Genomic DNA, 24,780 nt, shown 5'->3' with positions numbered 1-24,780 from the left:
GAGGGCCTATTGACATACCAAATCTTAATGGAAATGTTGAAAATGCACAAATGTCAATGTTAGAAATGGAAAATTCAGCAATGCCCTCTGAGACTGAAGCATCAAGAGCTATTGGAGTTGTCCTTGTGGATCCAATCAACATTGTGAATATGTTGATGGATGTTGTAAGTTATAGATACATAGTACTAGTATTATAATATGTTGCACGGGCTCTCTAAAATGTAGCCAGTGAGTGTCGATCCTCCAAAAGTGGTGCATTTTTATAGGATCTGACGAGTGTGCGGCAGCATTTTGGAGAGTTAGCGCAACATAGTTGTTTTAACCTTACTATTCTAAGTTATGTCAATCAATTGAAAATATGATACTTAATTGTTATGAAAGCAGGACCAATGGTCATGTGTGTTCTCCAACATTGTTTCAAAAGCAACAAATCTTGGACTTCTAATGACAGGAACAGATGGAAATCCTAATGGATCTTTGCAAGTGGTAAGCTCAAAGCACTTGTCTTATCTTGTTGAGCTACATAGCCATTTTGAATTCTTGCTAGTATATTTCTAGCTATACATTTGATAGGCATAGGTTTCATCATATAGGAACCACATGTAGACATTTGAATTGAGGGGAGGGGAATGTAGCTAAATATTTTTATGACGGTGGTGCTCGGGCCAGGTTGGCGCACATCGACTATTCTAGGTACTTGGTAACTCTACCCATCGAGGATTAGGTAGATGGGAAGAAATTACTTGCATTTCTTGTCTCTGGTGAAGGGGAGCCTTGGCGTAACTGGTAAAGTTGTTGCCATGTGATGAGGAATTACGGGTTCGAGCCGTGGAAACAACCTCTTGCAAAAATGCAGGGTAAGACTGCGTACAGTGGACCCTTGTGGTCCGATCCTTCCCCGGATCCCGCATATAGTGGGAGCTCAGTGCACCGGGCTGCCCTTTTTTTCTTGTCTCTGGTGAGATTTAGCTCTAGTCTGCCAAGATTTTCATCCACTTCATTGACTACTAAGTCACACCCTTGAGCGCAGAATGCGGCCAAAATTTTGAAGTCTGTGGTTCCTTGTTACTTTTATACCTTATCTTTTTGTTATTTTAGTGAACACTAAAGTTGCTGGTGTATGTGAGCAAATTAAGAGACTGGTTTTTTCCAGATGACAGCACAATTTCATCTTCCTTCTCCACTTGTTAGGCCCCGGGAGGTCTATTTCGCGAGGTACTCTCGACAACTAGATTTCAACACTTGGCTAGTAACTGATGTCTCCTTGGAGAGTATTTTTCCAAATCCATTAGTCCAATGTCAAAGAAGACCATCAGGATGTCTAATTCAAGGGCTTCAAACTGGACTATCATTGGTAAAGCAAATACATCTTACTTACTGATTCAAATCAGCTGTTATTCCTAACAAGATTTCGGTTCCTAGTTAGTACATTAATAGTTAGGATCGTCGTGTGTCAATTTTAGGTTACTTGGGTGGAGCATAATGTAGTATGCAACAGTTTGATTCCCCAAATGTTCAGGCAGATACATAAATCAGGCGTTGCATTCAGCGCAAAGCGCTGGATGCTGACCATGGAGAGACATTATGACAGAAATGCAACTGTGAAGAAACAGCATGATCAACCATTGGAACAACCCTTGCAAGACAATAGTAAGCTGGTTTGCTTTTTCCTCAAGATTAAACTGTATGATCCTAGTCGTCGTCATTTTCATTCGAAAAAAGGGTCAAAAATACTTCTTTACGATACGAAATATCTTGATTTATCCTCTGTTATACTTTGGAGTCATTCAAACCCGTGCCGTTAGCAAATCGTATTTGCCCTTGATCCAAACAGATCTCCAAGGTTCGGAGGAAATTTTAAACCTCACTCGGCCTTGGTGGATAGAGCTACCTGGTACCTGTTGTTGGTAGGAGGTAACAGGTATCTCGTGGAATTAGTCGAGGTGCACGCAAACTGGTCTGACACCACGGTTATCAAAAAATGGACTTTTTTCCTGAAGTATTTTGACACATAGAATCCATTATGTCCCCACTGGAGCTCCGTTAAAGCCAAGGGCAAATACAAGACGATTTGCTAACGACAAAGGTATGAATGACCCCAAAGTATAACGGAGGTTAAAATTAAGATATTTCATATGGTGAATAGGTAAAGTTGACCTTTCCCTTGTCATTCTTCAGGATGTCTAAAACTCTACATGAGTACATATAGTCTATTATGTAAAGAGAAAACTAGCTTTAGTACTGATCATTGGCTATTCTTGTGTTTATCTTTATATTCTAGACATAGAAGAAGGAAGGAAGAATTTAATGAAGTTGGCGGAACGGATGGTGAGAAGTTATAATGCTATTTTTAGCTCATGCAGTGAAAACCAGTGGATGCCCTTAAAGATACAAGGTGGTGGGAATATCTTTGTGAAAACAAGCTTGAATTCAGATGCTCGAGGAACCCCTCGTGGTGTTGCAGTAACGATTTCAACGTCTGTGTGGCTACCGATCCCACAGAAAGACGTTTTTGAGTTCCTTCGAGCAGGGGACAATCGCTGCAAGGTAATCTGCTACACAGATCTCTTCAACATTTAGCCATGCTAGTACAATAGTAGTGTGTTTTTGTTATATTTTAAGAGCAGATTCACTTGTTTTTCTTACTCTTTGCACCAGTTTTAGGTTCAATGATACAAATATATAGAGGGGAATGTTAGGGATCATAAAAGGGCGAGTTTAGGATTCAACTGTCGAGACGCCTTTGGGATTAAAGCCTTCTTAGTTATACTTGACAGAGTTTATTCCATTTTATTAAAACTCCAATTATTATATCCATCTTCAGTTCTGCAATCTGTAATTGATGTCATTTTTCATTGCTACCACATATTGTTGTAGTGGGATTTACTCTCCATTGGGTGTATGACTCGGGATGAACTACATATTTCTTCAGCACGCGACCCTGCAAACTTTGTTTCACTAGTCATGGTAGAGGTATGTCAATTCGATAACTTGTACTCCGTAAGCAGTACGTTTTGATTTTAACTTTTTGTTTTATTTTACAAAGGTGGTGTCTGAGCTAGCTTGCGTGTGCCTTAACTATTCCATTGGGTACCTACTACCTCTTATCAACACATGTAGCGGGTAATTATGCCTACCAAGACTTAGGCAGATGGGAAGAACTCACCTAATATTTTGTGATTTAGAATTCTACGAGGAATGAAGCAAAGTTTTTGTTGAGACATATTGTGCGGACTTCTCAAAACATTGATCGACCGCTCCTGTGTCGAATCCTCCAAAAATGCACTATTTTTGGAGGATCCAACACGTTCCCCGGGACATTTTTGGAGAATCCGAACAACAAGGTTGAGATATAATATAATTAAGCGATTAAAAGTGTACTCTCTAACAGCTTAAGCTTCTAAATGAGATGGTCACACGCTTCAACATGGTATTAGAGCAGACAGAGGTTCTGTGTCCAAATTTCACTGTCACCTGAGGCGTAGGTAGTGTTATAGTACCGGGTTCATCTAAACCCAGTACTTTTGACGCGGAGCAAAAATTTAGTATAAAAATTCACTAAAATTGCAACACATAGTGGGCCAGAACCCATAACTTTATAAATATAATAGGTTCAATGCTAAGAACCTTAAAGATTGAACCCACAGTGTTTAAATCCTGGATCCGCCTCTGACTGTCACCCAAAAAGCAAAAACATATATCTACATGTAATAAGCCAACACGTGACGACCCTGTGAAAACTCTCTTAGCCAAAGATTTTTAGATGAGACGGTCACACATTTCAATATTTTCTAACAGTTTTCTTGATTACTAGCCTCCCAATGGAAGAGAAGACAAGTCAGAAATGTTTTACCTGCAAGAAAGCTTCACAGATTCAACAGTAATGTACATAATTTATGCACCAGTTGATGCCTCAGCTGTGCAGTATATTATGGAAGGTAAAGACTCAGATGATGTAGTAATGTTGGCTTCAGGATTTGCTGTCCTCCCTTTCTCTCCTGAGAAAACTAACTTTCCAGAGGAAATTGTTACTGGTGGAAGTGTTCTAACCATAGCATTTCAGTTGATGGATGAAGAACTATCAACGCCCGAGTATCTTCCCCCACACTCAGTGTTTACAGCAAACAAACTCGTATCTGAAACTGTCTCCCTAATCAAGAATTCATTGTTGTTCAACTCTCCATGTTGAAACATTATTTTGTTCCGAAAATATTCTTCCTTCCACCAATGCTTGAGTAAACTTCTACATTACATCCCTCTTTGTGTGGCCCTTCCCCGGATCCTGCGTGAACGTGGAATGCCTTGTGCATCGGACTGTCCTGCCGTTTAGAGAAGGTTCAATTATCGGGAAGCAACAATCATGAGGTCAAAATTGAACTGGTCATGAGATCATTTTCATGTACTGTGGTTAGTGATCAAAATTGTACTACTCTTTTTAGGGAGTATGACAATCCCCTGCGAAATAAATCACCAATATAAGCTGCATTATTATTTGTCTGTTGTTTTTCTTATATTCTATTTTTCTAGCCGCGGTTTGAGGTTTTTTTTTTTTTAATGTGGTTTTTGAGTGATATTTGGTGGATTTGATCATACCAAGGCCAGGCTACATTTTAACTCCTCGAGATATATAGGATATTTAAAATAAATAACTTTGTATAGGAATGAAATAAACATGAATATAGTATATGGACAATATCATAAGTCATTTAGATTTGTAGCAAAGTTGGTCGAAGATATATACACGGAATGGCTCATTTCGTTCGTTCACTAGACCAAAAGTTTACTACGCTGATAATAAACTTCTCTGCACCCAGAAAGTAAAAAGGGCAGAAAACCAAATCATACACGCAAAGAAGAGATTAATGTACATTTGATTCTAATGTTCCAACATAAAGCAAAACCATCCCTTTGATAAAGAAGCCAACTCAGTGCACTAAGCTCCCGCTATGCGCAGAGTTCAGAGAAGGGTCGGAGCACATTGGGTCTGATGTAGAAAACTGGATACAAATGGACTTCTTTACATCTTTGCTCTAACACTTTGTTCTTTATTTTCTCTTAGCTTTACTCGCCCAGAATATGTGTAAAGCGTGACGAGCAACTCCTGACAACAAACTATCTTCCAGGAAGAATATCCGTAAATGAGTAATCATGGGGAGGACCTGCGTATCATGTTTTCCACCTAATTAATAACAATTCAAGCTGTCTTCGTTGAAAAATAAAATTCGGATAACATTTACATTCAGCTTACCTTCTTGTTCACCTAAAATGTAAAATGGAACATGGGAAATCATTTTAGTTCCCCCTTCACTCCAATTCACAGTGCCAGGTTTCTGCATCCCTTTACTTGGAGATTCACATGGGCCCAAGATAGACAAACATATAGCAGGTTCATTCATCAGACCCAAATAATCACGTGCACGCCTCCAGACTCTTGCATCTGAGATCCGAGAACGTGCAACCTGTCAATCAGATTGACAAATTAAGCATAATAACACAAAATCTGAGACATTTACCATCATATCAACTGCTGCCACGAAATACTTTCTGCAAAAGGTGATCGCTGTCATCGGCCACAATAAAAGCTAGATACACTAACCTTTGCCAAGGATACACGGGCCCTGGGCAAAAGCTCACGGTGATATGTGGCAAGCTTAGCAATGGCTGTCACAACGAAACACAATAATCTTGATTGTGATGATTTTCTGAATTTTGCAGTATCAGACCCAAGAGCTGATTCACGCAGACCCAGACGGCTTATCAGCAAAAGAAAACATAAAACTCAGTAAAGAGTGGCATCTCAAAATGAATCTCTGATGTTGTGCAAAGTAGTCAATCAGAGTTTACCTTGAAGAAAGGTTTTCATACAAAAGTAATTCCAAGCTCTCAAAGAGTTCGCGAGCGGCATCTTTGTGGGCTTCACCACCACCTCCATGCTCCCCAATTGCCCAGCATAATTGTAATGCCAATTCAGTCTGAGAAAAGTTAACCTTCAGTCAGTTCTTTCAGGTTAAATGAGACAGAGATATATGCATTATTGTGACTATGGAAAGAAGGTCCAGTCACCTTTGTCGGACTATCATAAGCTTCTCCAAGTCTGTCCACTATAGGCTTCTGCACAAACATAGGGGTGGCTATAAGTACACCAAATCAAGGAAAACAGGGAAGGTAAAGAGGAAAGAGAGGGGATTGCGGGTCTTATGATTCATTGAGAAAAACTCAAATATAAAAAAGTTATGAGATGAGATCTGGGCAAAATAAAATACACGAAGGTGCGCAAGTCATGCAGAAATGCACTTCATTACCATTCTAACCAATTACGACTTTGAATTACTATTCAAGATCAAAGAGACAATTTGCTAGGTATAATTAAGACCAATACCTTCAGAAGTGCAATGAAACTAGGAGATCGATTAAAGGCTGCAAGCATGAGCTCTAAGACCCTCTTTTGAACCTACAAATATGAGTTGGAATGTATCACTAAAAAAAATTCAAGTACAGTCAAAACAGTAAAAAGCGCTACTATGATACTGTGCAAAGGTGGCATCCACTCAAAGGGTCCCAGCATTAGGAGAGGGATCCTCCTGTAAAAGATGAACCATAACTATTCTATTAAAAAATGCTCCCTCTTTCTTTCTTACTTTCCTTCATTTTTTTTTCTATCCGCCAAATTCTTGTCTTTCTAAAATTCTATAAAAGTTCGTTGCACGGATATCATTCAGTTTTGAGTATAAACTTCAATGCCTTGAAACAATTCTTAGATTCAAAAGAAAGCAAACTTCATTTTTCAAAATTCGTGAAAATGCATGAAGAAAAAGAAGCAGGGCAATCTGCTCCACTGGAAAGGAACCATTCATATACCTCTGCTCTACAGAAAGGGACCACTAATCCAAGTACTTTTTTTAGAAGACTAATCCAAGTACCTTTAAAACCACATAACTATAAAAAAAATGATAAAGATAATTTATGGAACTACAATAGGAGATTTCTCCATAGAATATTGCATAATCAACATGATGCTACAATTTGAGAATGCAGCCTTCAATTTATCTACACGAACTTAGATACCTCGTACAAGAATAGCTTGTCTGGAAATAAATTGGAATATCTTGCCATAAGTAGGGGAACCAGAGCACATATTAGAGCTGCAACAGAAACATTATGAATCAAGCTCTTCATAGAGCTGCTTCCTTGTTTATCAAGAGAAAAATCTCTCCTGCATAAAATGGATGAACTTACAATCATTGACTTCATGGATCGCTATAGCAATATACATATCAAGCAGCCGAGGCGTCATTCTCAGCGCTTGCTTCAGCCTATCAGACATAGGCGAGCTAACTGCTGCTTGTAGAGCCGCAGCCACTGCAGGAGAAGCCCAATGGCGTTCCTAATGATTAAGAGAACCGTGAAAGAGATAAATTAGAAAAACTTGGTAAGAAAACAAGCTATAGGATGATCTAGTACAATATATCATCAAAGAGAGCATCAGAATGAGCATGAATTAACATTTTGGAAGTGAAACGTAGTTATTTGCACTTTTTGCAGCAAAATAAATGCTAGCGGCTTTACTTGGAAGTCTAATCTCTCTGTTTACAGCATGCAACCCTGCAGCAATTTAGAGTTTCTAAGACATAGAAAAGATCATACAGCTAGACCATCGTTCTCATCCTTGAGAAGCTCAAGAAAGAATGGATCAGCTACTGCCATAGTGGTGCTATCCTCAGATTCAGAGTCCACCCCTCCATCTCCTATGGTTGATCCAGTATACGCTTCATCCATGAGTGCTAGCAACATCTGTTACCAAGAGGAATCTCCTCAATCATATCCACGATACAAAATTTTCAGTAATCTATCATTCAGAATAGTAAATAATAACCTCAGGAGCTGTACTCTTCTGTATCGAAGCTATGCTACTGCCCACCAGTGATCCTGAACTCTTCTCCACCTTTTCCAGAGCCACAACCAATACTGCCAAAGATGAAGAGAAGGTCTTATACTCTCATAGAAAGAGGAACAACTAGAATAAACCAATAATGGATCTTTGCCGCTACTTGATAGAACAACAGCTTAAAGTACAAAAGTACAAACCTCTTTCTGTTTTTAGCTTTTGTTCAAAAATCACTTTGCAAGCATCAAGCATAAGTTGTTATTGAACAATTCAAAGTGTAAAATCAGAACCCATTGCCAATGAACCAAGGTTGACGCCTTTTAGGGAGGGAGGGAGGGGAACACTTATTAAGGTAAGTAAAAGTGTATAATGGTCATTGTTGTTCAGTTCATGGAACTCATGTATAACCCCTGATCTTATTGTTTTACTTTTTTCTCATTTGGGGTGAGAACGAGCAAAAAAGCCATAAAGTAACACTCACTAGGCAAGTCTATGATTGATGGAAAAAGTGGAAGAAATGACCCCTGGGAAATCAAACCGGGAAATACTCTAAGAAATGCTTTTTCCAATCTGCATGGATGATCAAAAGTATTTGTAAGTGGCGTTCCACAAATAACAATAGGAGAATTAGGTCTACCATGCGTTATAAGTACCACATACAGCAAATTTTGTTAGCCATTGGACCAAACAAAAAAATAAAATAAAATAAAATAAAACAATGCTTAGGAGAAACTAGCTGGGAAAAGGAGCTATACATTATGCTCTCCACTTTTAGCCCAGCATAGCTACACCAAATAGTCCAAATATATGAGACATCAAATGTTGCAAAGTGTCCATTCATGATATGGATTTGCATGCTGGCAAAGTGTAAAGTCCCACAGATTTTAAACCTTAATCTCAATTACATACGGACTTAAATACATGATTAAAGTGCCATAAACGGGTTAATGAGGTCATATAACAAAGTGAGATGATAGAGGCATAAACGTAAGTGTTTGGGATGCATTGGCAAAGCATTGGTCCGGTAGAAGGTCAAAAGATAGCAAAAATTGAAGTTAGGAAATCAAGTAAGGGTTCTCTTATATATTAAACATTTTTCTTCATATTGCGCATTTTTCCGGTGAAGCCCACGCTTTAAGTGCGCTTTGTGCTTTAAGCCCCAACAGCGCTTTATCCCTTTCTTGCGCTTTTCACTTTTCATTTCATTCTGTTATCATATAGGCTCCATAGACCTACTATGGGTATTTGTATATGTCATGGATACTAATTATGTCATTCATGGATGAAACATTCTTTCTTCATAAGATGAGGTCGATGAGCTAATATTAATCTATGTGCATAATGGTATTACATTTGGCATGTTGCATACATTAATCACAAATGGAATATATGGGATAGATGGTTCACTCGATGGGAGGTAAAGGCATAGTGTGCTAGTTACGCGCTAAGCCAATTTTGGGGCACATGAGAGTACAAACTTTCAAGCAAAACTCTTGCAATCATGGAGCATCCGTGATGACAAATAAAAAAATGGCAGAATACGGTTAACTGTATAATTCTACAAATAAGAGAAAGTACAGACACCAAATTTTAGGTTGCACATGGGATTAATACTCAAGTCCAACATGAGAATAGTCAGACGCCTGGACATGTAATTGAGACTTCCTATACTACTATATTTTTCTCAAAATTTAGAAAATTCTTTCTAAATTCAGAAACTTGTATCATTCTTTTGGATACTAGGCAGTCCTTCTGAATTACCTCTTCTTTCATTTGGGCACAAGCGTGAACTTCGAAAAAAGAAAATTTGGCACTTTATAGAATATACAAATATTTCAATCCCTTTTATAAAACCATGATACACATCAGAAAAGAAGAGAAGACTTCTGCACTAGATTTAGACATTAAGTCGTATTAATAACGTTTTCGAGAGCACTTTCAAGTATATGAGATACTTCCTATACTTTGTTGAAGTTTTTCATGACTTGAATATGTTGTTTGTGAAGTCAGGACCTACGCATTCGATGGAGCTCTCCCTCATATGTTGTGCTCACAGTTCTTAATGTTCTTTGATAGATTAAATTCATAAATTATCCCATGTCTTATTTTTCTTGCGTCACCCTTATTTCCAAAGTTTTTCTGTCTTCTTTTCTGCATCCAACACAAAAAATAGTGGTCTTGATCGTGTTAGTATCTGATCCTCCTCCATAATAGGCCAAGGGGCAAGCGACCCAGTGCTCAAAATTTAAGAAACTCAGGAAGTTTAGAAGTCTTTGGTTTTGTGGCTGTAACACCAACTCTTGAAGGATGATACTACAATTTAGGAGGCGAAATGGAACTTTTCACTTTTCAGTGCCTTAATGGGCATTGCCATCACAATTATAAATAAAGTGCCCTCTACATGCATTTGAAAGAACAAGCAATAAGTTCTACTCTCTGATAATAATTAATGCTACACTCCATGTAAAACCATGCAGCAACCAATCTGTTCCATATTTTTTAAAAGACATCTTGGTTTCATGTATTGCAATAAAGGAAATTTATTTCAGCAGAATTTTCGGAAAAAAAAAAAAGAAACAGATAAAAAAAAGCTGAAAAAATAAGGATATTGGACCAAATTAGTTTCTCAACATTTCAAAAACAAGGTTTGAGTACCAATTATAGAATACAAGAACAAAGAACCAAAAAAAAAACAAAGTAGTAACATAAACAATCCATTCATTGACATAATTCTACAAAATTTCCATTTTTTTATCTAATAAAATGAGATAACAACCAGACTTACTTCTCCCCATTCCATGCAATTAGCTTCAGCAATAACGGGAAAAACTGCAATGTCATGATAGATCAGATTTCTAAGTGCATATAAACACCCAAATAAATTAATGGCTAGTGTATTCCATTCTTACAGAAGAGTGTATATATGCATACAAGGTACACATTATGTTTGATTTCAAATGATTAAAGAGATCAATCAACAATGTCTCAGTCCCAAATTAGTTTGGAGCCAGCTATATGTATCCTTTGTATCTGTGGTGCTCTACTTAGGTCATAATTATTCAAATGACCATAGAGATGTAAATCCAAAATCCGTTCACCTATAGTACTATGTCAAATGCATTGTAACTGTCCCACTGCCATAAGATTATATAAGGAAAGGATGTCCAACATCACTACAGTGGTTCAAATTTAAAGCCCTTCTATTCGAGGAGAAGGTTATGATGCTACTTTTTTTTTTCTTCTTTCTTTTTGATTTCCTGGAAACGGAAAGAATCAAAAACATTTAATAGGTACCAAAACGTAAAATATCTTTTTGTAAAGAGATTATATGGGAAGATCTTGTCTACAATTGGAAATAATTTGGACTACACTAGCACGACCAAGAGAATAATCAATGCTAGGTTAACTCAAGATGAAGCAGAAGGCTAGTGCATATTAGACAGATAGGGGTGTACAGTAAAGGCCAGCATGATATGCAGGACTCCTATGAATTTGCATGTTTAGCAAAATTATAGCATATATCATATCTAATAGACTATTCAATAGTGTTAGCTGATTCAACCTGTTATCAGGCTACATCAATATGACCATACATCCAGGATCAATCAATGTGTAAAAGCTACAGATGTTCTCTACTAATATGTATAACTGTTACATCTGTTACTAATTACAGAATTTTAAAAGGAGAAGGCGAGAGAATATTTACTTCACCTGCACTGTGTCAAGAAAAAAGAAATTATAGTACAACATGAAGGTATCAAATGCACACTCTATAATTGATGCTAATCTACTCTGTTACAATTGATGACTTGAGCATTACACTCCCATAAATTAGAATTAATTTCAGCAACTAAAGCTGAATATGTACCTGGGGAAGCAAAGTAGGGAACGAACTTGAAATTTTTTTCTTGTTTGCATTCAGAAAGCCAAGGGTTGCTTCTGCAACAATAGGGTCTGCAAACTCACTGCAGTAAGCATTAGGAACTGCTTAACAAATCCAAGTAGAGTGATTTATTACTTATGTTTTGTAAAATAGAAATATATCATTCTAGTAAATCAAGAAATGTAAAAGTGGAAGCTACACTACTTTGAAGCTGATAGCATGAGGTGAACAATTACAAGGGGAATTTATAATAGCATACTAATCAACTGAACCATATTCAATTAGGAAGGTGATGAACAATGAATGTATACTATTTGCCGTGCTTTCGCGGTCAGATCGTCTTACATCATATTAACACAATTATGAAAGGCTAGGCGCAAGTGAAAATCTTCAAACTTCTAACAAAGGAAAGGAATGATTCCTACCGGCTCAAGCATGACTTAAAAAAAGTCCGTAAACTAGGATCAGCGTCATGCAGGACCACATCTCCGAAGTCAAGAAAAAACTGGAGTATAGCCTGTATAACGAAAAAAGACACCTTTAGCATTAGCATATACCTTGTCCCAGAAAAAAAAAACAATAATAGAAATAAATGCTTACTTTTGAACAATACCGCCATAAAGTGGCCCGAATTTAATCATCGATCAGAATGCCAGGTAAAATTTCTATTATGAAATTAGAATACCATGAATATTAAAGCAATCAGCATGATTTCCTCAAAAAAAGTGCAGAAGAAACACTTCACATCAAAAAAGGTTCACAACAGACAGTTCAGAACTTCACTTTCACATGCACCATTTTTGTCCAACCAAAGGGTATATGTCCAAGTGCGCAAACATAAGTATAATGGGCATACAAGTACATATGAGTGCTTGTCAAGTGTAGGTAGACATATTTGTCTTCTCCAAAGATAAAGTTAGTGCAAAAGAAGTGAAAATCTAACTGAAGTGGTTCCATCGGCCAAAGACTCAGATTCCAGAACTTCTTCCAAACTACTCCCTCCAGTCCAATTAGTTTGGTCTTATTTCCTTATTGGTCCATTCCAAAAATATTGTGTAAAATTCTATATTTTGATAAAATAAATTTTAAACTTCTCATTTTATCCTTAATGTGAAGCTTCTCATGACACACACAATTTTATGGGATGTTTAAACTACAAGTATCAAAAGTCTTCTAGCCAGCCAGAAGTGTTAAAAGTCCTCATTTTTTCTTAAATTTTGTATCTACTTAAACTATACCGAACAAATTTGAACTGAGGGAGTATCTGAAATGCCCGTTTTCCTCCGAGGTTGCCCGTGACACAGTTATCCGATTAGATAATATTAGAATAGTCCTTTTTAATCTCTCTTATTATCCTGCTATTGTAAGCTACACCGAGATTGAACTAAGTTATTTGATTTAAAATAGCAATAAAAAAAGGAGAAAATTTACCTTCTTCTTACAGAGAAAAGTATCTGATTTTCGATATTGAAAGTACTAACAATTTCAGCTTAATAATGTGCAAAATGCAGTTAGAAGTTCAATTCAGAAATTAGCACACAGCAGAAACGTGAAAAGCAGAGGGAAAGAGTACCAATAGAAGAAGGCCATTGGATGTTTGAGACTGCGAAATTGAGGCAACACATCGCTGAAATATCCTATTTAAATGAGGATAAACCCTAGCAATCAAATCTTCGGATTTCTCACTTATGCATAAGTCGCAAAGACTTTTGACCTGAAAATGACAACACAATCAATAATCAACTACTACACCTCAATTCCAAATGAGTTAATTTTGTGTCAATTGAACAATGCGTGCAACTCTGTGTGTGTGTGTGTGTGTGTGTGTGTGGAAAAAGAGAGAGAACTGACGGAATTGAGGAGAGAAGGATCGGAGGCGGGATCGTTGGCGAAATTGGAGTCTCGAGCACTGTGGGATAAGGATCTTAGATGGAAATCAAACTCCTTGTATTTGTCTCCTCCGGCCATTTTTTTGAAGTTGCATCAATGGCTGAATTGCTGCTACTGCTACTGTTATTATTTTGCAGGTTAACGGCTTCGTCGTCCGCTTATTGTTCGTTCTTCTTCTACATGGTTTTTTCTTTTTTAAAAACAAAAAACAAATGTTTTATTTATTGATAATTAGGAAATTAGTAAACTGTGCCGCGGCCTAACGAATTTTGTGGCCTAAAGCCAAATTTTACGAGGGAGCCTTAACTTTTTTTTAAAATTATTTTTTTTTAATTTGAAATCCATTTTTCTAATTTTTTTGGATGCAAAGTTATTAATAACTTTTTTATAATCATTTTTTTCTAATAATTCTTTCTCAATTGACATTATATTTAATCCATTTAACCTCTCTTCAGACATTATTGAGCTTAGTTAAGATTTTATCAATTTTAACGGTAACATGAGTTATTAACATTATTCTATAAACAATATAAGCATTTGGAAAAGAATCAAATCTTTTTATTTGATTGAGTATATCAATTAAACTGTTATCTTCTAGTTGTACTATTTTCCTTAACACTTTTAATTTAGAAAATAAATCTAAACCATCATCAATATCAGATTGATTATTATGCTTCAAGGAACACTCAAGATTAAGGCAGTATTTTTTTAAATTTCCATCATTTAGTGATCTCAGTTGTTTACGCTAAATAGAAAACAAAAAAATATTTTCATATGCTTCGAATTGTTCAAATTTATTTTGAAGTGAAAAAAAATTGTCTTGTCTAGTATGTATAAAAAATAATTTAACTCAAAAGGATTCTTCGAGAGATTTTGAGATTTCAATATCAATATTCTCGTCAAATTATTTTTTTTCTTTATCACACGTTTCTTACGATGTTCGAGTTTGATTTTCATTTCAAATGCAATTTTCTTGGTAGAAATCATACTAGTTGCAAATTCTTTTACCCCTTAAGTTTTTAAAACCACAAGTTTTAAAAGTTTTTTTTTCCTTAAATTCTGTGGCGAGTAAAACAAACTCATCTAAATTGAAATATATAGAGTATATAATATATTAGGTGTAACAAAAAAATGGGCTCCCACAAATGTGGGGCCTAAAGCAGTTGCTTTATCTGCTTTAGGTAGGGCCGCCCCTGTTGTCAACAAGAGAAAAAAATGAAAAATCATAAAAGGATAGGATGAAAACAAATTAAAATAATTTATATGAAAGTGATATCTTGTAAAAACCGATATTAAAGTAATTAAATGGCAGGTTGACTTATTATAGCCTGGACCTTTTTTTGTTTAATCATCAGGTATTTCATGATTACTAGCCTAGCTAATTTGGATTTACGGTGAGTTAGATCTATTATGGGGTAAAGTATTTTCCTATCAAGAAATTTTTCTTTTTAGAGCTCGAAACCAAGATCTCGAGTTGAGAAGGACGGGCCTCCGGCCTCCGGCCTCGCAATCTATCCAAGTTTGGGCTCCCAATCTACCCAAGCTCACTTTGTAAATCCAAATTTGTGTCAAGTAGATCTAGTGTGAGGGTAAAGTGTCTAGCCAACAGATTTTGCTAAAAAGACAAGGACATTTGTTCTTTTGGTTTATGCTCCATCAATCCCATAGAATGTGATAGATATGATTGTGCACTAAGCTCCTCCTATGTGCAGGAGATGTTCGGGCACATGTAGCCTATTGCCACATTGTGGTACTTTAGGTGTCATATTTTATACCAGATAGTCATTGAGATAAGGTAAGATTTCATTAAAAAGTAGTATCAAACTAATAGTGGGCAATTACAAAAAAGTAAGCTGGACCTTCTATATGAGATAGATAATCCGACTATATTAGTACAACGCCCATAAGTTCATAATCAAAACCAAATGTGGAATAAAATAATCCCGTATTTTATTCCGGAATTGTTATCCCTCATCCCCCGAATCACCACCAACCAAACGACACTTAGTGTTTCTAATGAGATAAAAACAAGCAGCACACCAGCAACTCAAACAAAAACTTTTCAAGAAAAATCTTTACTCATCAGAATGGCATTTGGCCATACAATAAACTTGTTTAACTCAGTTTCCTAAAGTACAGCGAGTACAACAAACTTGTTTTACTCAATTTCCTAAAGTACAACAAATCCATAAGGATTCAATTAAACCTTCAAATACTTAATAGCTGTATGAACATCCTTATCTCCTCTGCCACTGCAGTTGAGCACCACCTTAGTTCCATTGGGTAGAGTTGGACATAACTTCTCCAAGTAAGCCAGTGCATGAGATGTTTCCAGGGCAGGAATAATGCCCTCTAACCTAGATAATCTTTTGAAGGCTGCAAACAAGCATCGGCACAGCAGGAAAAATTAGTGAAACTTCAATGTTACCAGCAGATGCACTTACAAAAGCTAAAACCAAGCGCAAGCCATTTGTATTCTTCTTGTCTTAGTCCTCAGCTAAACACTAAGGGGTCGTTTGGTAGGAGGTATTACAAAAAATAATGCAAGTATTAGCTCTATGCATTACTAATACCTTGTTTGGTACTTTTTTTAACCTGCGTTAACTAATACTTGTATTAGTACACATCATTTGGTATTATCCTATGTATAAGTAAGGCATAGAAAACCATGGCATTAGTAATACCAAGGCCATTAATGCATGTATTAGTATGGTTAAATACAAAATTGTCCTTAAAGTCCCTTAAAGCTAGAGAATATGGACGGCATTTTTGTAAACAACTACTTTTCTTAAAAATTATGCAATGCATTATAATTTTAATATACCACACCAAACAATATATAAGAAATAATATATGCATAACTAATACGTGCATTACTAATCCATGCATTATTAATACACCTTATTCCGTATTATTCCTATACACCCTACCAAACGACCCCTAAAAGAGAGTGAGTTCAATGGAACCCAAACAGAAATCGCTCGGAATTAAGAACAAGTAGAAAGTCAACAATCACCTTCTAAAGCCTCCTCATCTGTAATGCTGTAATACTCTGCTCGTCCTAAATCTTTCAAAAAACTGTGCTCTGGCCCAACTCCAGGGTAATCCAATCTAGTATGCCATAAGGTGGAGAAGAAAAGAAAAACAAACATGAACCAGTGAGCAGCTGTAAAAATCCACATAGAAATGACCTGTTCCAACTTTGATTCTAACAAAAATAAGCAAATTCATGAGCCGCAAAGAAAAAAATTATTACCCGGCACTGATAGAATGGGGCTCAACTATCTGCCCATCTTCATCTTGCAGCAAATAGCTCATAGCTCCGTGGAGTACTCCGATCTCTCCCTTTGTCAAAGTTGCAGCATGTTTTCCACTATCTATACCAAAACCAGCAGCCTCTACCCCAATCAACCTAACATCTTTATCATCAACAAACTCATGAAACAGTCCCATAGCATTTGAACCTCCACCTACACATGCAACAAGCACGTCTGGTGTCTGGTTTCCCGCCCCATTTTTCCAATGCTTGCTTCCTTGTTTCTTTACCAATCACTGCATGGAACTCTCTTACCATCATGGGGTACGGATGTGGTCCTGCAACAGATCCAAGTATGTAATGAGTTGTTTCGACATTTGTAACCCAATCCCTTATAGCCTCTGAAGTGGCATCCTTGAGTGTAGCGGTCCCTGAGTGGACTCCTCTAACCTGCATGACAATTATGAAAAATGAAATCAAGAGTAGCTCTTTATGATCAAATTATAAAATAAAAAAACTGGCTCAATACACTTTGAGAGTGCAGTCATTCTTATTGAATAGAGAAGCCATAGATTGCAATTTGACATGAGGCAAAGAGGAAGAAAATGAAGCCAAAGGTAACCATCTATCAAAATACTACTTTTTTCCATTTTATTATGTTTCAGATATACTGTGCGTATGTATGTGCTTTAGATGAGTCACAGTTAGCCCACTTGGGGTGGTCTTTTATCAGTAAGTTAAATTTTATTAACAAAAGCAGCCAAGCACTAAGCTAGTGTTGGACATTACAAAATGAGAGGCCCCTCTATGCAAAAAACAAAAAGAAGGGGCTCCCCTATATAAGAATTACTCCTGTAGTGAGTCAATAAAATCTATCATGCAATTTTCATCACATCCTGTAGATTGCAAAAGATACCAGCAAGCATAAACATCTGTAGTTTGGAATCTGAAATGATCTAGTTCTGCCCTCAAAACACCTTAAGTTCCTCTCTTTCCTTAGTATCAAAGAGACACATGCTGGAATTGTCCTCCAACACTTCTTAAGAGATCTGTGAAGGCTGCAATTTCCCCAACCATCCAAAAACTGTCTGATCGGCTGTGACATTATCCACTGCGGTCCAAAAATGTAGAACAGGCACAGTGTGTTGTTGTATTACAATGCAGGAACAAATGGTTGTTGGTTTCCTCTTCCCTTGTTGCACAAAAGCACCTGTTGCACATGGATATCCCTCTTCTCTGTAAATAATTCTGGGAGAGGCAAGATTCATGGATTGCTACCAACATAAAGGATGCAACTTTTTTCCATATCTTCCAAGGCCACTGTGGGTAGTTGTGTGTTCCACTGTTTAGCAACTTGTCACATGACCTGACTAAGAATAAACCATAGTTCTGTTCTTTCCAGATGAGTAAGTCAGCTTCCTCCAGGCTGGTCTTTTAGATGGTCAAATCAAGAAACAGTGACGGGCTTCCACAGGTGTTGCGGAACGACACAATTTCCAGTTAAACTTCCTTCTTGCATTTGCATTTGCATTCGCATTCATTTAGCTCATTCATGGATTTTAAAAGTAATTCCCTCTCCCTATCTATATACATATACCCTCATGATATGCTATTACGGACTCAGACTTTTGGTCATTGAAACTATGGACTATACTTAACGCATCATAACTCCAACTAAGTATCGGATGCAAGAGAAAACCTACTCCCATCTTACCAAGTTAAAAATTTGCTTTTATTATTACTAGAAGAGTTGGAAAATTGAATTGTTCTATATCTGTTGGAAGAAGATGTCGGGGCCTTCCATTTCTTATGAAAGAACATTAAAAAAAGTTGTTTTAGAAAAAGGAAAGAACACCCCTTCTAGCCTTTTCTCCCCTTTGTTTCGAGTGTTTGGCAAATGTTTTTATGAGAAAATGAACATTCATTGACGAACATTAAAGAAGAAAGGTTGACATTCAATTTGGTTGTGTGTGGGGGGTGAGGGGTGTTATCAAACAATTTAAACGACAAATTAATGAAAGGCACACTGATGAATTCTACGGAACAGAAAGTCAGTAAATAAATTCTTTGCTAACTTTTCAATAATCTCATAATAAGCTAACAGATCAAATAACTCATAATGTAGGAAACAAACCTCAGCTCCAAGAAGCCGCATTCTGAAGACATTTAGTGCTTGTCTCTCCATATCTTGAGCACCCATGTAGATAATACATTCCAAACCAAAGCGAGCACAAACAGTAGCAGTAGCAACACCATGCTGACCTGCCCCTGTCTCAGCAATGATGCGTTTCTTGCCCAGGCGCTTGGCAAGCAAAGCTTGGGCAACAGCATTATTGATTTTGTGGGCACCAGTGTGGTTAAGATCCTCCCTCTTCAGGTAGATCAATGGCCCTTGGCCATCTGGACGTTTGTAGTGCTCAGTAAGTCTCTCTGCAAAATAAAGAGGGCTCTCTCTGCCTACATAATCTCTCAATATTCCATCTAGCTCTTTCTGCAGACAGCATGAATTAATTAAAAGATTAGACGCTATACATAGGACATCACAAGCCTTCACAACAAATAGGATGGGGAAAAAAAGGTGTTAACAAAAAGAAAAAGTCATAGCTAAAATTGCTTTTTCAGAAGAAAGACTTGAACTGCGCTGAAAGTCTTACAGAGGTTTCACTCCTGTACTTTGATAAATACCGTATGAAAAGCCTTTCTTGCCACAGCAAAATAACTTCTATTTAGAGCTTACCAAATAATATACCAGTTCAGGGCTACAGAACTTTTCAAGAAAAGGAATTGCATTTCTAGTTGAATATCGGCCTTACTTGGGTCCATATATTAAAGAGGTAGAAAGACATAAACTTTACATTACCAACTTCATTAATCAAGGTTGATGACTCGATTGAACTAGTAGTTTAAGAGGAATATACAGCACCAATTGTGCCACTTATCAATCCCGATACTAATAGAGGAGAACCCATGATTTTAACGTGGCTGGGGCACCATAGTCTTTTTTACCGTGGCCCCTAAAAGTCAGGCTTATAGTGTTCAGGGTGCCAAGTTATTTATATAATCATTTTCAAGGTATATATACATACATACATATACAAGATTTTTACTAAAGTTTACGGGGTCCAGTGACCCCTCAATGTTACAAGTAGGACTGCCTCTGGTCATACGGAGGGTAAACCGAGGTGTTGGCGCAATGGTAGAGTTGCTCCTTGGTGACCTATAGGTCTATGTTTAAGGTGTGAAAGCATCCTCTTTGCAAAACACAGATGGCAAATGCTACTTGTGTTATATGCCTACCCTTCCCCTATCACAAGTTAGTCAAGTAGCCCTATCTTCGGAAAAATGTAGAAGATCTAACGATACAGCACTAATTCCTGAAAATTGTTGTCAGCTATATCTCAATATCAATTCGTCTAGCATATCCTATGATAGAATGCAGGGTGAAAATATAATAAAAATTACGAAAAGTGATCAAACAATATGAAATCAAATCAGCAATCAATATCCAATCAGTTCAATACAAAATAATTGTAATTTAACGAAAATGAATTCAAATCCACCAATTTGAAAATTTTACGCAACTGGAATTATATACAAAATATTAAAAAAATCAGCGAGAACCTGAAAAGCTTCGTCGGTGGCGAGCAATTTGAAGGCGGTCTCGAGCTCGTCAAGAGCGTGCATTAGGGTTTCAGGTACGTATTTCCCGCCAAATTTACCAAACCGACCAAACGAATCAGGACGCAGGAGAACCGCCGGTTCAGCAGCCTCTTGAGCCGCCATTGATTCCTGTTTTGTAAGGACACAGGAAATTGAGGAAGGGCAAGATGTAATTTTGTTGAATTTGAAAGGTATTTGGAATTTAGGGAAGTAAGAGGAGGAGGAGGCGGCGGAGGAAGATTGGCGGCAACAATGTTTGGAGGATAGAGGTGAAGGTGTTTGAGCAGTGGAGGAGAAGGCCATGTTTGGATGATAAGAATCTAATAAAAAGTTGGAATTATACTTTTTGTCTTTTGAGAGTTAAGAGGGGACGAAACAGTTTAAATAGGGAAATTTGTGAAACGTGGCCCTTCATAAAACCGAACAACAAACGCATTCAGTATGAGGCATACGAGCGCCTCTCGTAGAGTCTCAGCCGGTCGGTGCCGGAACGGTCCGCTACTTAGATTTAATTAAAACAGTAACACATTTAACTGTCATTCCTATATAACAACATTTCACTATAAAATCTATAAAAAAATTAAATTAATTTTTATGTTATGTTATAATATATATTTTTTATAATATCCAAAAATATTCAGAACAAACGAGGTTATTATAAAGAGGTTTGACTGTATTAAGATGTCTAGATTTGGAAAGGGGAGTCTTAGAGCAACGGTCAAGTTGTCTCTGTGTAACCTATAAATCACGGGTTCAAGACGTGGAATCAGCCATTAACCTTTGCATTAGAGTAAGTTACCTACATCACACTAGGGATGGGCATCGGCCGGTTCGGTTCGGTTGTGAATGTTATCAGTTTAGCATATCGGTTATCGGTTTATAAATATGCTAAACCGATAACTGAACTGATAAGAAATCAGTTATCGATTATCGGTTAATCGGTTCTCAATCGTTATCGGTTTACCCGAAAAGATAACTCAATTTCGATTCTAGAGAAGAGAAGTAATGAAAGATAATGTATATTGTATAAAGATATGATAAACTTTCTCGATTTTTGTATCTCTCAAAGAATATAATAAACCTTACAACATTGTTTTTCTATATATTGAATGACAAATTTGGGAGGATTAGAAAAGTATACAGAGAACTGGGAGAGTTAGAAAATTTATATACCTAAGGGTAAAATTGTATTTCTATAAAGTTTATTGGGTTATCGACTAAACCGTTAAAAAAATTGGGCAAATCGAGACCCGAACTGATAACCCAATAGTAAAATAATACTAAACTGTTATCGAACCATTAACCCAATAACCCAGTACCGATAACTTAATAAGCTTTTTTCGGTTCGGGCTATCAATTTTACCTGATATATACTCAGCCCTACATCATACCCTCTTAGAATGCGGCCCTTTTTCAAACTCTATATAAATGCGAGATATTTTGCGTACATGGTTATCCATGTCTGGATTTGATTATTAAGATAAAATCTTCAAATTCTAATACTAAGCAAGCAAAACTGTTAACTTATAGCACTGTAGACTTTAGTATGTGGTTGATTTTAAATTTGATAAAGTTTTAATTGTAACTTGTAAATGACCTAAAGCGTCATTGGTATGTGGACTAAATATAAATTCATCTCGATAAACTTAATCCGGTTGACGGTATAAATTTAATATCATATTTTATTCTATTTTTGTCCCGCACACCAAACGACCCCTAGAGGTATAATAAAAACTCAATTTAACTTGTAGGGTGCAAACTTCAAGTCACAATGATTTGATAGTGAACGAAATTATGACCATGCATAGCTAAAACCACCGGGGGTCATTTGGTGATAAAAATAAGAATACTAATCTCGGGAGAGAATTTGGATTGCATTTTGTTTCACATTAATGATATGTGATTTCACCTAATACCAATTGATAAATGTAAAGATAAGTGATGCAAATTGATAATAATATAAAGCAAAACAGCATTTGGACAGAGCCCTCGAGCTCGGGTACCCTGGAGCTAGTTATGCAAGAATAGTTAAAGGTACAATAAGCTGATGAACAAGAACATAGGCTGAGAAATATTATATTGCTTTGATATTTGTGAATGTAAGGTCTCTACAAATGATGGGGACTCCTCTTTATATAGTAGAAGAATCCTAATTATGGTATAACTCTAATTACAAAAGTAAATCACATGATTAGCCTAAACAACCGCCATTGATCTGATCTGTTCGGGGATCTCTGCCGTGATTTTTGACCGGTTACGGATGTTTCGCTTTCCTGTTACTGCACTTTGCCCGAAGTCTATCATATTTGGTCTCGATCGCTGCTGACCTCGATCTCGACATGCACCTCGATCCTCGAATTAGCTACTTTATCTCGTGCTCTAGTCTGATCCATTATGAGGCTGACCCTCGACCTAATTCTGTGGTCTCGATCGAATAGCAAAATCGGTAAGCCCGATTTTAATCATATACAGACAGTCCCCTCATTTTTTGGAATGTAATGACAAGAAATAAATCGAGGCTTCTGAACCTGTCCTCGAATTTATCGTGACGTAAACATCGTGATGTACGCGGCAAAGGTGACCGAAACGTCCCATCAGTTCAACTTCCTAGACATTTAAGGCGTGTCACTTGCTGGTCGGCCATTAGCACCCTTGAACCGTCGCCGTGAAACCCATAAATAGATCCATTTTCCATTTTTTTTAACTTTTACCCTCAATCCCATCCACTCTAATCTTCAGAAATCTTTGCATTTTCCAAGTTCTTATTCAAATCATCAAGTTTCTTTGTCAACCTCTTCTTAATACGCCAAATCTCCCACTTTTGGTTCTTACTCATTCTTAAAAAATGTCTAACACTTCCAAAATTGTCCCTCATAAAGAAAATGCCTCTTCATCAAAATCCGACGACGGCGGCGCCGCGGCGGAATATCCTCTCACTGACTTCGTTCCGACGAAGTGTGCGACTGCCTCCGATTTCAAGGTGGAAAACACACCCTCGACACCGGGGCGATGTAAGCCCATGTCTAGGTACATGTGTACAATTACTGAGAATTTCCTCGAGAAGGTAAAAGAGGAGTGCAACTGGGTCGGCAAGGATATTGTAGTGCCTAGCCCTGAAGAATACATCACTACTTACAAGGAGGGGTGCTTGACTGTCTACACCTACCCCTTCACGACAAGTCCCTAGGACCCTATCATCGTTGTCTTCTGTAAAAGGTATGATGTCACTCTGGGCCAGATCCATCCATCGTTTTGGAGGATTGTGCTCCTCCTCCGATTCTTCGTAAGTAAGATCGAGGGGCATCTTTTTACCCTCGATCATCTCATGCGCCTCTACGGCCCTCGGCTTTATCGAGGAGGCATGATCAAGCTTTATCGTCGAGCTACCAAACCCTCATTCTCGAGTATAGACGATACCCGAGACCAAGATTGGATGGGCATGTCCGTGCCAATAAGGACCTCGGACCTAATCCCCGCCGGAGATTTGCGGTTCCCCGAGAGGTGGAACATGTAACGTAAGTGTTTTCTTGGCCTTTCGAGTATCTATTATTGTCATTCCTGCTTTCTTATTTTCCCCTCTTCTAAAATTTTTTATGTTGCATCCAAGGTTGTTGTGTCAAAAGTGATCCTCGACCTGAGGCAATGGGTCGAGGGATTGGTGTCTCAAAAAGTCTGCTCTGAGCGTTCCTAGATGGAGTTGTCAAGGGGTCGAAGGGAGGCTCGAAACCACGATAATTTTCTTTTTTCTTTGCAAAGTTTCCATTCGTACTTATTCATTTTCTCATTTTGCATGTCTTGGGAAGGATGTGCTGATCCCTCTTATGCTGAAGAAATGGCGCTTCTTTCTGCGTCTTCCCCGAGGCAGGGAAAGGAGAAGAAAAGAAAAGAGGCTCCGATCTCCTTAAGCCCGGAGAAGAAAATACCAGCTAGAAAGCCCCGCAAACCAAAGGGGGAGGCCATCCCCTTAACTCTGGAGTCCGTCCACCAGTTAGCGGATAAGACCGAAGACGAGGATAAAGAAGAAGATTCTGGTTTGGTGCATCGTATGCTGGCTGAAACCGAGGTTCAAAGAACCACTAAACAGGTGGGGATCGAAGATGTTTTGCCCCGGTCTACTGAGTCAACGAGAGTTGAAGATGCCTCACCTCAAGATAGAGAGGTCATCGAGGAGCCAATTGAGACTAGGGCAGAAACCGAGCTCGAGGC

At 37.6% G+C, this 24,780-nt stretch overlaps 1 protein-coding gene, 1 long non-coding RNA gene and 1 pseudogene across 3 annotated transcripts; 1 reads left to right on the top strand and 2 right to left on the bottom strand.

The window, feature by feature from the left end:
* The first annotated feature begins 1,172 nt into the window (after positions 1–1,172).
* Positions 1,173–2,541, top strand: LOC142163444 (uncharacterized). Its single transcript, XR_012694481.1, has 3 exons — positions 1,173–1,354; positions 1,464–1,650; positions 2,282–2,541. It is a non-coding gene; the product is annotated as an uncharacterized LOC142163444 (long non-coding RNA).
* A 2,145-nt stretch (positions 2,542–4,686) lies between these two features.
* Positions 4,687–13,843, bottom strand: LOC107816601 (uncharacterized). 2 transcript variants are annotated; one of them, XR_012711508.1, is made up of 16 exons: positions 13,620–13,843; positions 13,342–13,482; positions 12,194–12,285; positions 11,754–11,850; positions 10,671–10,714; positions 8,367–8,455; positions 7,874–7,965; positions 7,645–7,791; positions 7,237–7,384; positions 7,066–7,142; positions 6,380–6,451; positions 6,064–6,111; positions 5,845–5,972; positions 5,514–5,753; positions 5,249–5,437; positions 4,687–5,159 (listed from the first exon to the last, which is right to left on the bottom strand). XR_012711508.1 is itself a non-coding variant. In XM_016642327.2 (16 exons), the coding sequence occupies exons 1-16, from the start codon at positions 13,734–13,736 to the stop codon at positions 5,113–5,115; spliced, it is 1,707 nt and encodes a 568-aa protein (XP_016497813.1). In that variant the 5' UTR covers positions 13,737–13,843; the 3' UTR covers positions 4,687–5,112. The 2 variants fall into 2 exon arrangements, 1 of the variants encoding a protein (XP_016497813.1); XM_016642327.2 differs by having other exon boundaries at positions 5,249–5,459; positions 5,597–5,753.
* Positions 13,844–15,705: 1,862 nt separating this feature from the next.
* LOC107816600 (tryptophan synthase beta chain 1-like) lies at positions 15,706–20,949 on the bottom strand (annotated as a pseudogene).
* Between the last annotated feature and the right edge of the window lie 3,831 nt (positions 20,950–24,780).

Source organism: Nicotiana tabacum, chromosome 1, assembly GCF_000715075.1.
Source record: "Nicotiana tabacum cultivar K326 chromosome 1, ASM71507v2, whole genome shotgun sequence".
In the NCBI taxonomy this organism is placed as follows: domain Eukaryota; kingdom Viridiplantae; phylum Streptophyta; class Magnoliopsida; order Solanales; family Solanaceae; genus Nicotiana; species Nicotiana tabacum.
Note: the sequence above shows the minus strand (reverse complement) of the source record. Positions and strands in the feature narration are given on the sequence as shown.